At 38.5% G+C, this 19243-nt stretch overlaps 1 protein-coding gene across 1 annotated transcript; it reads left to right on the plus strand.

The window, feature by feature from the left end:
- The first annotated feature begins 4945 nt into the window (after positions 1 to 4945).
- Positions 4946 to 11516, plus strand: LOC104120387 (serine/arginine-rich splicing factor SR45). The gene is made up of 12 exons (XM_009632141.4): positions 4946 to 5250; positions 6359 to 6427; positions 7480 to 7568; positions 9069 to 9115; positions 9212 to 9292; positions 9394 to 9559; positions 9641 to 9875; positions 9950 to 10015; positions 10458 to 10574; positions 10915 to 10981; positions 11093 to 11130; positions 11248 to 11516. The coding sequence occupies exons 1-12, from the start codon at positions 5045 to 5047 to the stop codon at positions 11306 to 11308; spliced, it is 1242 nt and encodes a 413-aa protein (XP_009630436.1). The 5' UTR covers positions 4946 to 5044; the 3' UTR covers positions 11309 to 11516.
- Positions 11517 to 19243: the final 7727 nt, after the last annotated feature.

Here is a 19243-nt window from a genome sequence, read left to right on the forward strand (position 1 = left end):
TGAGACTTAATTATTGTTCGGGGTCGATATTCGATATCATACCCGCTGATTTTCTATAGCCCATTTGGCCAATCGTCCCGAAAGCTCGGGTTTATGTAAAATATTTCGAAGTGGATAAGTTGTTACAACACATATGGGGTGACATTGAAAGTATGGTTTTAGTTTCCTAGAGGCGCTTATTAAAGCGAGCGTCAATTTTTCTAGGTGGGAATATCTAGTTTCGGCCTCACCTAAGGTTCGGCTGACATAATAAATGGGAAATTACGTACCTCGTTCTTCCCGGACTAAGACTTCACTTACCGCTACCTCCGATACTGCCAAATATAAGTAAAGTTGTTCATCTGCCTTTGGAGTGTGAAGTAGTGGCGGGCTTGATAAGTACCGTTTAAGCTCTTCCAAGACCTGCTGGCATCCTGAGGTCCATGTGAAATTATTTTTCTTCTTTAGCAACGAGAAAAATCTGTGGCCTTTATCGGAGGACCTCGAGATGAATTGCGCCCAGTTAACCTCTACATGGCCTTTACGATGTCTACCACCGTGATGCCATCGATAACTTCGATCTTGTTGGGATTAATCTCGATTCCTCGGTTGGATACCATGAACCCGAGAAATTTGCCTGACCCGACCCCGAATGCGCATTTTTTTGGGTTCAGCTTCATGTTGTATTTTTTCAATATACTGAGAGTTTTCTACAAGTGCTTTAAATGGTCCTCTGCTCGCAGGGACTTAACTAGCATGTCATCAATGTAAACTTTCATAGATTCCCCTATTTGTTCTTCGAACATCCGATTTACTAGGCATTGATAAGTGACACAATCATTTTTTTAATCCAAATGGCATTACATTGTAGCAGTAGGTACCATATTTTGTGATGAACGAGGTCTTTTCCTGATCATCCGGGTTCATCTGTATTTGATTGTACCCGGAATAGGCATCGAAAAAACTGAGGATCTCATGGCCGGCCATGGCATCGATTATGCGATCTATATTAGGCAAAGGAAAAGAATCGTTGGGGCACGCTTTATTTAGATCCTTGTAATCTACACACATTCTAAGTCTGTTTCCCTTTTTAGGGAGTACTACTACGTTTGCTAACCATTCAGGGTATTTTACTTCATGGATGGACCCTATTTTAAGAAGCTTGGTTACATCGTCTTTGACGAAAGTATGTTTGCCTTCAGACTGGGGTCTTCGTTGGAACTTCGGGTCCAAGCTTAGTTTATGGGTGGTGATTTTCGGTGGGATCCTTGTCATGTCAAGATGGGACCAAGCGAACCAATCCATGTTAGCTATAAGAAATTGAATAAGCTTTTTCTTGAGCTCAGGATTTTAACCTCGTGCCTAGGTATACCTTTCATTCGGGCAGATGTTCGATAAGTATGATTTGCTCCAGCTCTTCGACCGTTGATTTGGTAGCGTCGGAATCATCGGGGACTGTGAAGGATCGAGGGACCCCATAATCATCATTTTTGTTAATCCCCTGCTTCTCTAGTTGGGTCGAGGTCAGTGTTTGTGATTGCTATTTGGTCTCATGTTTTCCGTTCGAATTTGACCCATTTGTCGATGAGAGTGATGACATCGGAATCACTTCGTCAACAGCCAACATTTCCTTTGCGGCAGGTTGCTCCCCGTAGATTGTTTTGATTCCCTATGGTGTTGGGAATTTTAGAACCTAGTGAAGGGTCGAGGGTACTGCTCTCATGTTGTGGATCTATGGTCTCCCGAACATGGTGTTATACCTCATGTCGCCCTTGATCACGTGGAACTTCATCTCTTGGATGGTCCCGGCCACGTTTACTGGCAAAGTTATCTTGCCCTTAGTAGTTTCACATGCCATGTTGAATCCGTTTAGCACTAGGGTCGCGGGCACAACCTGGTCTTGTAGACCGAGTTACTCTACGACCCTTTATCGAATGATGTTGGTCGAACTAACTGGATCAATTAACACATGTTAACTTGAGTCTTATTCATGAGTATGGATATTACTAGTGCATCGTTATGGGGCTGCATGATTCCTACTGCGTCTTCGTCGTTGAAGGACAAGGTTCCTTTCGGTACGTAATCCTGAGCCCGAGATCGCTTCTCCCTTATGATTGACACCTTAGTGCGTTTTAACACTGGTCCTTGGGGAACATCAATCCCTCTGATAATCACGTGAATAATGTGTTGTGGTTCTTCTTGCTCGTTTTGTCTATTGAACTCTCTATTTTTGAAGTGATTCTTGGCCCGATCACTTAAAAACTCTCGAAGGTGCCCTTCATTAAACAACCGGGCTACTTCTTCTCTCAACTTCCTGCAGTCTTCCTTTCTGTGGCCATGGGTGCCATGATACTTGCATACTTGATTGAGATTTCTCTGGTTTGGATCGGTCTGCAGAGGTCGAGGCCATTTAGTATCTTTAATGTGTCCGATAGCCGATGGCGGATGCATCACTATTGAAGTTATACTCCGACAATCGCGGTGCTTCCTTAGGTCCGGTATGCCTGTCAAAACCATTCTTGCTCATAAGCCCTCGAGAGCCCTGGCCTCGATCACTTCTCCTTTCATCTCGCACGAAGTTGTGCCCAGGTCCGTTGTCCCCTACGATCTCTATTATATGGCTGGTATCAATCCCTGTTCAACCTTGGTTCTTGATCGACGTTCCTTTTGGTAACGGATCGGAAAGGAGCCCCTAGTTAGTCGTCTTCGACTCTAATTTTTGATTGATATCGATTATATATATCGACCCAGGTAACAACCGGATACTTAATCAAGTTCTGCTTTAACTATTGTGAAGCCACTGAGCTTCGTTCATTTAGTCCTTAGGTGAAAGCTTGAATGGCCCAATCGTCTGTGACCGGTGGTAGATCCATTCGTTCCATTTGGAAATAAGATACAAACTCTCTGAACATCTCGTTATCTTTCTACTTTACCTTAAAAAGGTCTGACTTCCTAGCCTCGACTTTTATGGCTCCGGCGTGTGCTTTTACAAAAGAATCTACAAGCATGGCAAAAGAATCGATAGAGTTAGGTGGTAAATTATGATACCATATCATTGCTCCATTTGACAGGGTTTCCCCGAATTTCTTTAGTAATACAGATTCGACCTCGTCGTCCTCTAGATCATTCCCTTTAATGGCACACGTGTAAGAGGTGACATGCTCGTTGGGGTCGGTCGTTCCATTATACTTAGGAATCTCGGGCATGCTCTTGGGGATCGGTTTAGGAGCCGCACTCGGGGGAATTGCTTTTGTACGAACTTTTTGTAATCCAAACTCTTCAATATTGGTGGTTCCCCCGGGATCTGATCAACCCTGGAGTTATAAGTTTCCACTTTCTTGTCATTTACTTTGATCCTTTTTTCTCCTAACTTTATCCGCTTTGTCAGTTTCTCGAGCATCTTTATAATTTCGGGGTTAGTCTCCGATTCTTGTTCATTTGATCTTACCACAGCTGGCCCCGTTCTGTGGGTGACTTCTTGGGGTGGACCGGGCTCAGCCCTGCTCGGTGCCTAGGTTTGGCTTTGCAACTGAGCTATCGCCACCTGTTGAGCTTGCAGCATTTCAAAGATCATACGCAGGTTGATCCCATTTTCTCCAATATTTTGGGCATTTCGAATTGCAGATCGAGTTCCACCATGAATGTTGTTTTCGGGACCGGAATGTTGGTTCTCTTTGATGGCCACATGCGAATTAACGTCAATTGGATCCACAACCCGAGTCCCAACGGGGTCAGCGGATGGCCTTTCATCCCCGAGCGTCACATTGTTATTCTCACCTTGATGGCCAGATTCGTTGTCGATATGTAGGGGCATTAATTGAGAGTTCGTCATTTTTAGCATGAAATCAAAGATACTTCCAAGAGCAAGTGTAAAATAGTTTGTTTTACAAAGATTTGTATCAAATAACCACTATTATCCTTAGCCCCACGGTGGGCACCAAACTGTTTACCCGAAAAATGGATAACAATTGAATTTATACGCGGCTCTAAGGATACGTGATATAAATTGGTACAAACCGAGAAAAAATATATATCGATACTGAAATTAGCTATATAAGAGATAAATACAAACCAAATAAATCAATTAGCCATAGCCTTGAAGTTCGGTCACCCTCAAAACAAAGCAAAGATCCAGCTAGTGTATGGATAGAAGTAACAAAATAATCCAGCTTCAAGAAAGTAATGTATTATTTTTATTGCATAAGAATCTATTCTACAAATGATCAAAACCCTTTTATATAGTGGGGAAGTCCTACTTTGTTTATAATTCTAAATACAGAAGGAATTTCATGATAGATTAATTAATTGTCATCTCCTTGATATTCGCCGGGATTTCCGCCGAGATTCTCGCCCTAATTACGAATATACCGGCTTTATTATTTTCTGGCTCGGTCTCGATCTTGGCCGATCATGCACTTGATCGGTCTCTATTTTGCTCAATCTCGATCTTGGCTGATCTCGATCGGTCTCTATTCCGCTCGGTCTCAATCTTGACCGATCTCGATCTGTCTCTATTTTGCTTGGTCTCAACCTTAATCGATCTCGATCTGTCTCTATTTTGCCCGGTCTCAATCTTGACTGATCTTGATCTTGGTCGGTCTCCGTCTTGACCGATCTTGATCTTGGTCGGTCTCTGGGTCACAAGCTCGGTAACCCAACTTCGCATCATAGCTTGATATTATACGAAGTTGAATCTTGATCTATTATGTTCCAGTCTCGATTAGTCATATGGAAGGCAAATTCGATTTTGACCGTATACAATCATATTTATCAATTATATTTTATAACATTTGCCCATTGCATTTTATAAGCCGCATTTATGAGTCGGGTTTGCCCGATTTTAGTTTTTCAGTGTCGTACTACTTCCAGTTAAATGCGCTTTGGGTCACTTTACCAAATAGCCCACTCCGTTGGCCCATTTTAATTTTGGAAGGGCCCGTTTTATATTATACTAGCCATAACCCGATAACCATTTCTTGCCCAAATGTACATCCTATCGTCTCTTTATGTCGTTAGGGTTTATCCCAAGGGTTTGAAGGAATATCAGTAAGCTGTAGCTGTGCCAATGGCGAAACCAGGCCGAGGCCGTGCGGCTTCACCGTCAGGCTCGTCTTCTCGTTCTCCGTCGCGGTCTCGTTCTCGCTCTCGCTCTTACTCTTCTCGTTCCTCGAGTTCTCGATCTAGATCCCGCTCCAGATCGTTTTCTTCCTCCTCCTCCAGTGGCAGTTCTCGCAGCCCTAGCCCCCGACCTCCTCCTTCTCAGCGAAAAAGGTTCTATACTTTCTCTTTTACGCCATGTAAATACGTAGTTAGTTAGTACATAATACGCTTTTAATATTGCTTTAAGGTCGAAAATCCCTTGTTTTACCCGTTTTAACGTGAAATTGGCTGTTTAGAAATTTATATTCTAGTAAAGCATGTAAAAAAACCTCTAGTGTTTGATAATTAAAAGAGAAACTGTAGAGTACTGACTGAAACAGGGCTAAATGGACTCTAAGGATTCATGTAACCACTCTCAACTTTTTTGAGTTGAGGTGTAGTAGTTTGCTGTTGTTTGTTAACGTCCACATGGTTACTGGAAATATATTAAATACTCAAGGGTATATGAAATTGAAATGTTTTGAGTTTGTCATGCTCTGTTATATTTTATGCTGCCAGTTCACTACCCTTTTAAGTGTCCTTGTTATTTTTGTTTATAATTTCGGTAGCATGTTAAAAGTGTTCAGTCATGCTGTTGATGCATTAAGAGAGCTTAGCTATTACATTTTTAGATATCTTTAAGGTGGTTAAAGTCTACACATATTTGAACTCAGTAATTAGAAGAACATTATTAGCCATTATTTATCCAAATTTGGATATATTGGGCCTAGAGTACTTCGGACTCACCTTAAAAGTGCTAGTTGCTTTTGTTGCTGCTGAATTTGTGTTATTGGGCTGTGTGACACATTTCTTTGGTATTATTCAGTTTTACAAGTGCAGATAGCTTACATAGTCTTGTAAATATGGATTTTCCTGCTGCTTTCCTTCAATTGTCCCAACATGCAAATACCAAAACTAGAACATTGGTTGCATCCCTCTTTCTTTTCTTGCTCTTCTTCCATTTAGACAGCTAAAAACTTATTTTCAACACAATGGGACTTTGCATAAGATGAGCTGTTAACTAGCTATAATAATGGTTAATCTTGAAGACTGGACTTGTTTTCATCTTCATATATTTTTGTTGATTTGAGCTTGGAGAAGTGGAAGTAGAATGAAGATTTATTCTAATGTTCCTGTGCTATTAGTTATCCTTTCAGAAAAAACTGTTAAATTACTGCTAGAATTTTCTCATTGCTGAATGATCCTAACCTACCTTTTGGTGTCAAAATGGTTTTGCTAGCCCTGTTGGAGTATCTAAGCGAGGCCGTTCACCGCCGCCACTATCTAAGAAAGCTTCTCCACCTCCAAGGTAATGGTGTTCTTTTACTCTGCTACCGAGCTTCGCTTCGTTCATGCAATAACTACATGCAAACCTCTTCCTATATTTAATGTTACTTTCAGTTTCTTTTTTTCTTTGGGATCCCTTTTTTCTCCTTGGTTTTGTCTTTCTCCTCCTCTTCTGAGTGAAAATAAACACACTGAAGGTGGTTGGATAATGGTGAGGCATTATTTATGAATAACTGGGGTAAAGAACACCGTATACATGTACTATACTAAAAGAGATCCTAAAAAAGTTCTAGTTTTATACAAACGAGGATCTCATGGGTGCACCAAAAACTACAAAAAATTAGAAGAGATATCCTAATCTCGCAGGATCATATTCAGTAGCGTACGCAATTTTTTGCAAAGTGATATCACAAACCAGTGGAGAAAGATTAATACACCTGTTATTCCTAATATCGACAATCACAAGAACTAAGTAATCAGAGATTATAATTAAACTTATCAACCTAATTAACAATAACCAATGTACTGGCACCTGCATTTCGTTACGATGATGGTAAATTGAAAAATGAATTAAAGAACAGTCACTTCCAAGTTCAAGCTATGATAACCCAACAATTCCATTAACCTCCAAAATAAATCACACATACCCAGCAAAAATACATTATAAATTATACTATCATAATTATGTGGATTCATCATGAATTGGCAAGTTTACACTGGCTGTTAGCCTACCGCAACCATCCTATTTATTCGGGCCTGGGGCTGGCATTGTGAGCAAACTCACAGTTATGGTCATGAATAAATAAAACAATAAAAACTTAAACACTTGAAGAAAAAGATTATCTTCAAGCGGGTGTTAAAGAAACAGAATAGCCGGCAAAGTGAATTAGTTCTAACCTGGTGGAAACAACAATAGGATCCCTCACGAGTTCTTTGGAAATTGGACAGCCATATTCGTTGAAGTATTTTATTAGTCCTATTCTTATTTACAAAAAAAATAAAACTGCATGTAGCACTTCTGGCAGATGCCTTTATGCGCTTTTGTGATGTGTAACACTTGAGATATGATTCCAGGAAAGTCTCTCCAACTCCTGAGTCACGTGTGCTTCATGTGGATCAGCTCAGCAGGAATGTCAATGAAAACCATCTGAAAGAAATATTTGGTATGTTCAGCACTTTGTTCTGATTACTGAAGTGTTTGTTTGCCAGAATTGTTGAAATTCTAGCCTAAGCTAGGGCAATTACAACCCTTAGCATTGCAATCTGGCCAGAGTTCATTGAGTTAGGTTTACTGGTAAATAGACGGGTCAAGATGGGCTTGACCTAAAATTTCTCTACATAAGTTTGGTCCTAATTTTTTATCCTTTAAGTATCCATGAAAAAGCTAATGGCAATATGCTAGCCCTGGAAGAATTGGGGTAAAATATAGTCTATTCCTCCTTTTGGGGGAGTTTTTCTATGGAGAAATAAAAAATCTGAGAAATGTTGAGGATGCATAATCCTTTCATCACAATTAAATGACAAGGCCAAGTTGATAATTTTCATTTTGTTTTGAGACATATGTTTATTCCTTACAGGACAACAAATATTTTACATTTTGAAGCCATAAAGTACTACTATAAAACTGGTTAAGAAGTTCGTTTCAAAGAAATGCATATCTGCTTTGGCCAATAAAGATGTCTGATATACATCTCTTGGACTCTTAGTTTTCTAAAATAAAAGGGATATGAAGTTTTCCTACCTCAAATCATTGTTTATATTGGTGTGTTTTTTAGTTTTTCCCGGAGAACTTTTTGGTGACAAGACTCCCAAGGAAACTAGTAGTTCTCACTTCTCAGTTCTTGGTTTTTAAAGTATCAGAATCGTGGTCAAGGATATGAAGCTGTTTCGGGCAATAAAAAATGGACTATCGTGCATATCAGAGATTCATAAAAGCTAAGGAATATGATTTGTTCATTGATTATGTTGGGTCAGTACAGTTGTTCCCAAGGAAAATTAATAGTTTTCAGTTCTTTGATTCTTAAGCATGGTGTAATGTGTAAATGTGTAAATTTCCTGCTTCTTCAGCTGGATTGCACTCGTTTGGGTTTTAACTTAAATTTGGATTGATAGCTTGTATTTATATAAGAAAATATAGAAGTCAAGCAGCTAGTTTGCGCTTGGTTTGACACAAGTATTTGTATTGGGCATACGACCCATGACTAACCCAGCACAAAGATTTCCCGTCAGTGAGCTAGGGAGTTTGGCCCACTATTGTATACCTGTTATTACCCACTAAGTTTATCCAACTCGCTCAATTGGCACCCATAGCCAACCCTTTACTTATAGATGTTACTTGTTCTGCTCCTTAAGCAGTTATATGCCATGCGTTCTTGTCTGACCCTGTTATTCCAGCAGTAGCTTTTGTTAGTAAGACATCGACATATTTATATGGCGTGCTAGTTCCAGTGTATACATCATACGATGAATTCACGTAAAAATAAATAAATGGGCATATAAAAGAATGAAAAAGACTTGCTCCGAAAATAGTTTCTCCAGGTTTACAGGAAATGTTGACTGGATTCCATCCATTATTTGATTTAAATACAAAGACAAGTTGCTGTCACTCTGTCCAGTTCATGATCTTCATGATGGTTAATGTCTATAACTTTTCTTTTCTGCAGGTAATTTTGGTGAAATTCTGCACGTGCAGTTGGTCATTGATCATGTTGTAAGTTAACAAGTCACATATTCTTTAGATGGTGTGAGCTCTAGGATTTTTTTTCCTTTTTTCCCCCCTAATATTATAAGAATAAACTTTTTGCAGGTTAACCTTCCAAAAGGGTTTGCTTATGTTGAGTTCAAGACTAGAATTGATGCTGAGAAAGCCCAACTACACATGGATGGTGTATGGTTTTAATATTTGCACGTTCACCCAGTAACTGCATCCCACCATTTTCATTTTTGAGATGGGGGATTAACTAATATGCTTTGTTGGTGTTAATGCAGGCACAAATTGATGGGAAAATAGTTCATGCTAAGTTCACCCTGCCAGAGAGGAAAAAGGCTCCCTCACCTCCAAGGGCTGCTGCAACTTCCTCAAGGAGAGATGCTCCAAGAACTGATAATGCCCCTGTTGATTTGGAGAAAGATGGACCAAAACGGCAACAAGAGTGTATGATATCCTTGCTATATTAGGGATTGTTTATTGGCTCTATGATGCATTGTTTAATCTGGCTTACTTTGATATAATCAGTATCTCCTCGTCGAAAACCTGTCTCTCCACCTCGAAGGTCTCCTATAGGACGAAGAGGATCTCCTAGACGTGAGCCAGATTCTCCTGCCCGTCGACGTGCTGAGTCTCCTATTCGTCGTCGCGCAGGTTCTCCTTATAGGCGCGGCAGTCCACCGGGCCCAAGGAGGAGGCCTGCATCTCCCATTAGACGACGTTCACCATCCTCTCCTCCAAGACGTTATCGAACACCTCCTAGGTTGGGTATTTCACATTTGCTTTTGAATTTTTGGAATTTTGATCTAGACCTTTACTAATTAAAATATTAAGCAGGGGCTCTCCCAGAAGAATTCGTGGCAGTCCTGTTCGAAGACGTTCTCCCCTTCCGCCAAGGCGACGGTTAGTGTTTTAATTGCATAAACTTGAATAGTTGAAGTAAGTGATGAAAAAATATCTTCTCCCTCACTCCATATCTAGAAAGTCCCTTTAAAGATTTGCATAAATGATGATAAACATGATGCTACATGCTTCAATGCAGTTCTTTAAATTGTTAAACCTTAGTTACTTGTAAAAAAATTCGTAAACCTGTGTGGCATCGTAGATATGCGTGACGTATTTAAAATGATGTCGAATAGTTGATTCTGCCATCAGTAGCTGTCAAACTAGTGTTTTCCCATTATGATTGGCAGTTGCCTTTCTTGTTTGTAGTAGTAGTAGTACTTGTTATATTAAAAATATAGTGAATTGTAGCCTGAACTATGTAATGCAGATTTGTGCTGTGTTAACTAATGTTGATAACTGAAAGTGTGGTAGCTCATTGTACCTTTGTGTTTGTTTGTAGTTCTCCACCGCGACGTGCTAGAAGTCCACCCAGAAGATCTCCGGTTGGTCGCCGGTCTAGCCGCTCACCTATTAGGAGACCTATCCGTTCACGATCAAGATCCATCTCTCCTAGGCGGTAATGCATAAATTTTTATCATCTTTATCACTAAAATTTCTAGTATCGACTATCGAGTTATAGCAATTCTTTTCTAGTGTCTTTGGATCGGTGGCCTGCTGCTATACTTGCGGTCTGTAGTTTCTCTCTTTATGTCCACCTTCCTCGTGTTAAAATTAATATCCTTTGGCACTTTCTATGTGGCATGTTCTGACGCCTGCTTTTCTTTTTTTTGCTCTTGGATGTATCTAAACTCCATCACAATATTGTCAGAGAACATAATGTTTATTAAATTTCTGAAAGAATTCATTTCCTGTTTATACGAAGAATATTATTTATTTGTGATTGCTTCATGTAATAGGGGAAGGGTTCCAGCCACAAGACGTGGGAGGTCATCATCCTACTCTTCTTCTCCCAGTCCTCGAAAGGTCTTGTGTTTGAGACTCTATTTAACAATCTTATCCATTAGATCATCTGATTTTTTTTTGGATCAACCTATTGATTGTTTGATGTGGATATAATCTGTTTGATTATTTCAGGCACCCCGCAGGATTTCAAGGAGTCGTAGTCCTAGAAAGTGAGTTCCTTGTAGACAGTTCTGCAAATTGAATACAGGAATGCCTGAAATACCTGAAAATTATGTTATTGTTATTATTTTATTGGTTATGATGTTTCCGTGCTTCATCAAATGCAGGCCTTTAAGAGGGAGGAGCCCCAGCAACAGTGACAGCAGCAGTTCGCCTCGTAAGCCCTAAGTTGTTGCTCTTGCAAGGAATCCATCATAATGGATGATTTTTCTGATCTTATTCTGCTGGAGAAAAAGTCAATTAGGACACCCTTCATTTCACTTGATGACTTGATGTGAATGTTATGAATGTGAATTCTTTTAATGGTTGTACACTTATTGTCCAAATCCCCATTTACTTTACCTTACCTTATTAGAGGGAAAAACTATTGTCCAAATCCACTTTTTGGTTAGTTGCACCACCCAAAAAGAAGGCTGAGTGTTGCTCGTTTACTCAATGCGATCTCTTGCCTTAAAATTCACAATTAGTTGCATTCGATTAAAGTGATAATTGGTTCATCATCGTCGTTCTCTTATCATGCAGATCCTCTTAGATTCCTATCCCTTACCTGTGTCTTCGTTCATCTTCAATAAAGCTACTCTGAATTTCTATCAGGAGGTCTTGGAAAATTGGAGTGTGTTTATGAGCTTGACAATATCTTGTAATTTGATTTCAAGAAACAACAACTATGTCTCAATCTCAATTCAAACTAGTCGGAAACTAAATTGGCTGTGTGAATCTTATGTATTCATTCAACTCCATTTGGATTCATTTCATCTCAATTCTCGATAATCTTAGATTCTCTTGTACAACACTGCCTTGCCTTTTCTACATCTAAGAATTGATTTCTTTGCAAGCATACACCCTACATTTGTGTTGAGCAATGTGAAGCAATAGACTAACACTACGCAATTGGAAGTGTAATTTAATCAACCATTGAGTTACTTATAGGATTAAGTTCCTTAACAATTGCCATGCATCAAATTCTTTTCTCAACTCCTTAATTATCCTGATGCGGGAAACAAGTTAAAACTCACAAGTCACAACTATACTCTTTATGCATGAAAATAGGAATTAGCTAAATTAATACTACTAAACAAGCAACTTCAGTTTACTATAAAGATCGTAAAAATAGCACGGGCTAGTCAGTTTTCGGACTGGTAATTAAAAAATAGCCGGCGTTTACAAAATCATTGAAAAATAGACACTATTTTGCTGCAACACGGAAAATTCCAACATAATATACTGGAGATTGGTGCACCTGTGTATGAACTTCCAGCATATTATGCTGGAACTCCAGCACACGGAAAGTTCCAGCATAATATACTAGAGATTGGAGCACCTGTGTATGAACTTCCAACATATTATGCTGGATCAGTATATTATGCTAGAAGTTCACATGTAAAAAATTCGAACTCCACTATATTATGCTGGAATATTTTTCGGATTTTAAATAATATTTTCGTTCAGATTTATCTTTACATGAAAAGTGGCTAAATTTCGATTACTTTTGAAACTGTCGCTATTTTTCAATTACCACATGTAAATCTAGCTAGTTTTGAATTTCGACCATAAAGATCAGTATTCAGTATGATCAGTGAAGTGCCGTGACATACGAAGTCCAGTAATGTACATGAGTTAGAGTTTTTGAATCTCCAGATGCAATTCTTCCAAAATGCACACCTGTCATATCTCTTATATTTGTCCTTCATGACAAAACCAAATAAAACTGGGATTGTTACATAAATAGTGCGAGATTTAATATTTTTTTCTTATTCTAGTCGGTATATATATATATATATATATATATATATATATATATATATATATATATATATATATTATACATTGACTATACATAATTATATATATATATATATTATACATCTACCATCTATTTTTAGTTTAAGAGTAGGCGGGCCACTATTTGGGTTAAATCTTCGATAAAAAACTCAAACTGCAAAGGATAATAGTCTGTTCTGCTCTTTTTTAAAGTGGTTATTTAAGATGTTGCTGGTTTCTTGATATCGAAGAAGCAATACTCAAAGAATATCATATCATACCCAATGACATCAATTTTTGGGCGAGATAATATAGTGGAAATGATGATAAAAAAAAAAAACCGAGTCCAATATACTAAAGGCTTCACAAAGAGAACCTTTATGTGTGCAGCCCTCACGCCATTTGCAACTTTAGCCACGGCCTATGCACGAACTCTCCAAAATGCTATCGCACCCCTGTCGGTTTCTCCAAAAATGCATTAATTTTGGAGAATCCGACACACCCGACGATATTTTCAGAGAGTCCAAGGACTATAAACTGTATTATTCATTAAACTACAAACTACTCTTTTCTCTTTCTTCTGAGGGTGGGAGAGGCCACAATAACGAACCTTTGTAGTAGCAAAATAACACTTTCCTTTAACATATAATTGACATTGAAAATAAGTGCGTAAAGTTAAGATTGTTAAACAAGACCTTCTTTATTGCTAAAAATCCTTGAATACTGAACAACAAATTTGAGATTGTTAAACAAGACCGTCTATTTTGTGCTTGAGCATGGAACATAGGCTACATTTTGAAAATTCGATGGTATGCAGAGAGACGAAATTTTCAATTTGAGAGATTTTAGGCACTAGTCTAAACAAATTGGTCTTTAAAATCCCAAATAGTTACTCCCCGTCACAAAAAGAGTGATGGATTATGAAGGGTCAAAATATCTAATTTTGTGTACGGTTTAGGACACAAGATTCCTCCATTCTTTTGGAAAAAATTACATGTGTTGGATCACAATTCTTATATACAGAACATTTTTTTAAAAACGTACTAGTAAAAAGAAGTATATGACTCCAAAAATAGCAAGTGTTACATAAAGGAAGACAAAAGGAGTATAATATATATCTATCTATATTATTATAAAAGTATGAATACAATGTTGGTTTACAAAAATAATTTTATAATATTAAGCATAATAACTCACAATATAAGGACATAACCGGAATTCTAGATATTAGCCTTATAATCCTATTAGTTTTAGGACATATACCACACGTTAGGAATCCTACGTGATTATCTTTACGAGTCCTATTAGTATAATTACTTTCGGGCATAGACATATAATATTACATGTTAGCATGCTAACATAATACCTTTAGGAACACGTTAGGTTTTCTTTTAGTATATACTTTTTAAAAATTCATATTACTAATTTAATTTGAAAATGTATTATAATGTCCTATCACTAATTTAATTTTAGAATGTATTATATTGTTCAAACCCATTTAGAAAAAGGAAAGCCTGTATTGTTATAAAAGTATGAATACAATATTGATAGACCGAAATAGCCCTAAAGCATTAAACAGAAGAACTCATAGGGAAATGCCATAATTGTAATAACTTATTTTTTGGACTACAATACCTTCTATGTTCATTTTTTTAATATTTAAGATTTTAACATTAATAAAATTTTATCTACTAAATTCTTACTAAAAATATGTTTGAAGGTTTAATAAAATTAATTTCATAAGAATCCTCTGTAGTGGCAATACATTATCACCCCATAATGTCCAATACCAAGAAAAAATAAAAGTAATGTTAAATGAAATTCATAAAGCGTTGAAATTGAGAGAAAAAAATCCCCACGATAATATATTTTTATATCTATATTTGAATTATTTTCCTACTCAAATAAAAAATATTTATCAATTTTTCGTATAATATTGAAAATATACCCAATTATTAAACAAAAACTAAGAAAATAAAAATATATGAGAAAGAGAAAGAAATATGGCTTGTAAGAGTCAATACCAGTAATGATTCTGCGAGTATAAAGATCTAAAATTAAAATGTCAGATCGATCTTTTTATTCTTTGAAAATAAAATCTACGGTGAATAAAATTATAATTAAGATTAAATATTCAAAACAAGAGATGAACTAATATTAAGATCTGAATCAACATAAAATAAATTATTTTTTATGTTAAAACCAAATAACTAAATTTTTAATTAATTGTTTTACAAGAGAATCCAATTCAATTATTTTTTAGCATCAAATGAGTAAAATTATTTATTTTCAAGCTAAGAAAAATCTTAGGGTACATAAATTTATTCCATAAAAAGAGCGATAGATATTAAAAAAATTAGAACACAAAGTAAAAAAAGTTTGTAGAGTATTAAAAATCAAAATGTCATACAAGTATTTGAGGAAGCATAATCAAAGCTAAATCCTGAACAAGAACAAGCTTTCAAGATTATATTATAAAGAGTCGACTCTGGTATAGTGAGATTATGCTTTGTAGATGCCTCCGGCGAAATCGAAATAATATTTTTATCATGTATGACTTGCAAATGTCAGTGTCACGACCCAAAACTAACCCCCTGTCATGATGACGCCTATCGTGGAACTAGGCAAGCCGACTCATTTCCAAAACAAAATGATAATTTCATTTCAAAGAAAATTTCAAGGTTATTTAACATAAAAACCTCCATTTAAAGAATTCAAATCAAAGAAAAATAGAAGTGCGGAAAAGAAAAGCCCGACATCGGGATGTCACTAGTCATGAGCATCTACTATAATCTGTCTAACAATATCAAGGCTAACTCAGCCTGAAAAAATAGCTAAATACTACTAGAGGAAGATAAGAGGGAGAAGAGCAGGGGCTGCGATCGCCAAACAGCTACCTTGCTATCTCCAAGAAAATCTGCAACCAAAACACTCAATAACCGCTACCGTGTCCATCCACACCTGGATCTGCACACAAGGTGCGAGGAATAACGTAAGTACGCTAACTCAGTAAGTAACAACAATAAATAAAGACTGAGCAGTAGTGACGAGCAATGAAGCATATAACGTTCATATCAGAAAATCTCAGTAAAATACCACATGCTCTTAAAAATCAGGATTTGAATCAAACATCTCGTTTAAACCCAGTTCCAATAAAAATTATTTTTTATTTTTCCAATAGTTTTTCAAACAAAGGCCCAATGCAAAGGTGAGCAAAAATGATGAAATCATAAACAACCACTCGGGCAGACCTCACAGTCACTCGTGCCACTCGGGCATACCTCACAATCACTCTTGCCACTCGGGCATACCTCACAATCACTCTTGCCTCCCAGTCACTCAGCACTCGGCACTCGGCACTCGCACTCAGTAGGTACCTGCGCTCACTGGGGGTGTGTACAGACTCCGGAGGGGCTCCTTCAGCCCAAGCGCTATAATCTGCACGGACAACTCACGTGCGATAATAATAAAGTATGCTGCAGGCGGGCAGCCCCGATCCACACTCATCCTCACCAATCAGGCCCTCGACCTCACTCAGTCACAACTATGCTGCAGGCGGGCATCCCCGATCCACACTCATCCTCACAAATCAAGCCACTCGGGCATTTCAGTAAAACAGGACATTCGGCCCAAAATATTTATATGCATCAAAATAGAGTCATAAAACTGAGTTATGCAATAAACAAGTATAAACATGACTGAGTATAGATTTTTTAATCGAAAACAGTGAGAGGATGATACGAAACAGCCACTAAGGGTCCAAACAGCATTGGCGCAAGGCCCAAACATGGCATTCAACCCAATTTACATAAAATCTTTATAAATCATATAAGTATTAATGGTTTTAACAAAGTGTGCAACTTTACAGTTGCTACGGGGCGGACCAAGTCATAAATCCCCAAGAGTGCATGCCCACACGCCTGTCACCTAGCATGTACGCCACTAAAAATAGTAGAATAATAAAAAATTCGGGGTTTCATACCCTCAGGACTAGATTTACAATCGTTACTTACCACAAACCGGTAAAATCTCTACCCCGCAATGCTCTTGCCTCTGGACTCGGCCTCCAAATGCTCCAAATCTATTCACAATCAGTATAATACCATCAATATACGCTAATGGAATGAATTCCACAAGAAAAGCTTCAAAATTAGACCAAAACCCGAAATTGGCTCAAAATTCGCCTGTGAGGCCCACGTCTTGAAACCCGACAAAAGTTACAAAATCCGAAAGCCCATCCAACCACGAGTCTACCCATACCAATTTTACCAAAATCCGACCTCAACTCGACCCTCAAATCTACAAATCTTATTTCCAAATTTCTAAGTTTCAATCTCTGATTTACACCTCAAAATCATGAAATCTAGTCGGATTACTCGATGATAATTCAATATTATGGAGTAGAAATGATCACAAGGGACTTACCTCAAGTTTTCCTTGAAAATATATCAAAAATCGCCTCTCCCCAAGCTCCAATTCGTCAAAAATAGCAAATGGGACGAAGTCCCTGTTTTTATAATTCTGCCCAGACATCCTCGATTCTGCCTCGATCTTGGCCTTCGATCGAGGTCCTCGATCCTGGTTCTCGATCCGGAGCTCGATCGTGCCTTCGATCGTGGCCCTCGACTCTATGCTTCGATCATGGCCCTCGACCCTGAGCTCGATCTGGGCTCGATTTCTGGGCAGAAGCAATTTCCAACAGAAGGAAATTGCAACAGCTGTTCTAGTTCAATTTTTGATCCGTTAACCATCCGAAACTCACCCGAGGCCCTCGGGACCTCAACCAAATATACCAACAAGTCTTAAAACATTATACGAACTTAGTTTAATCCTCAAATCACTTCAAACAACGCTAAAACCATGAATTACACCCCAATTCAAGCCTAATGAACGTTGGAATTTCTACAAACAACTCCGGAACCTATCAAATCACGTCCGATTGACCTCAAATTTTGCACACAAGAGACATAACAGAGGTATTTCAATTTTCAGAATCGGATTCTGACCCCGATATCAAAAAGTCAACCCCCCGATCAAACTTCTCACAAATAAAACTTTCGGCATTTCAAGCCTAATTCCTCTACGGACTCCCAAATAATATTCCGGACACGCTCCTAAGCCCAAAATTACCATACGGAGCTATTGAAATTATCAAAATTCAAATCCGAGGTCGTTTACATATAGGTCCAGATCCGGTCCACTTTTCTAACTTAAAATTTTTAATTATGAGACTAAGTATCTCATTTCACCCCAAGTTCCTTCCGGACTCGAACCAACTAACCCGATATAACATAATATAGCTGAATAACACAAAAAGAAGTAGGAATGGGGAAAACAGGGTTATAACTCTCGAAACGACAGACCGGGTCGTTACAACCCCCCTCTTAAACATCCGTTCGTCCTCGAACGGGTCTAGAAACATACCTGGAGTCTCGAATAGGCGTGGATATCTGCTCCGCATCTCCCGCTCGATCTCCCAAGTGGCCTCCTCCACATGCTGACCTCTCCATTGCACCTTCACTGAAGCTATATCCTTTGACCTCAACCTTCGAACCTCCCGATCCAAAATAGCCACCGACTCCACATCATAAGTCATATCATCCTCTAACTGAACCGTGCTGAAATTCAAAACATGGGACGGATCTCCAATATACTTTCGGAGCATGAAAACATGAAACACTGGATGCACACTCGACAAGCTGGGTGGTAAGGCAAGCTTATAAGCCACCTCTCCGACTAAGTTCGTATGATATTTTAGGACTTGTTGGTATATTTAGTTGAGGTCCCGAGGGCCCCGGGTGAGTTTCAGATGGTTAACAGATCAACAATTGAACTACAACAGTTGCTGCAATTTCCTTATGTTGGAAATTTCTTCTGCCAGATTCGAGCCCAGAAATTTCTTAGAATCGAGCCCAGATGTGAGCCTACATCGAGCCCAGGTTCGAGAGCCACGATCGAAGCCAGGGTCGAAGACATGATCGAAGGCCAGGGTCGAGGGCCATGATCGAGGATCAGGATCGAAGTCACGATCGAGGTCTAGGATCGAGGGCTAGGATCGAGGCCTAGGATCGAGGACCAGGATCGAGGCCCAGGATCAAGGCCTAGGATCGAGGACCTCGATCGAAGGCCAAGATCGAGGCAGAACCGAGATTGTTTGGGCAGAATTATAAAAATATGGACTTCATCCCATTCGCCATTTTTGACAAATTGGAGCTTGATAAGAGGCGATTTTTGATATATTTTCAAGGAAAACTTGAGGTAAGTCCCTTGTGATCATTTCTACTCCATAATATTGAATTATCATCGAATAATCCGACTAGATTACACGATTTTGAGGTGTAA

This window comes from Nicotiana tomentosiformis, chromosome 8, assembly GCF_000390325.3.
Source record: "Nicotiana tomentosiformis chromosome 8, ASM39032v3, whole genome shotgun sequence".
In the NCBI taxonomy this organism is placed as follows: domain Eukaryota; kingdom Viridiplantae; phylum Streptophyta; class Magnoliopsida; order Solanales; family Solanaceae; genus Nicotiana; species Nicotiana tomentosiformis.

Excerpts from the sequence above, each read along its gene's own strand:
- LOC104120387 (XM_009632141.4), top strand. The coding sequence starts at position 5,045 with ATGGCGAAACCAGGCCGAGGCCGTGCGGCTTCACCGTCAGGCTCGTCT. Across the intron at positions 9,560-9,640 it reads ACCAAAACGGCAACAAGAGT|TATCTCCTCGTCGAAAACCT; the intron begins GTATGATATCCT and ends TGATATAATCAG. Across the intron at positions 10,982-11,092 it reads CTTCTCCCAGTCCTCGAAAG|GCACCCCGCAGGATTTCAAG; the intron begins GTCTTGTGTTTG and ends TGATTATTTCAG.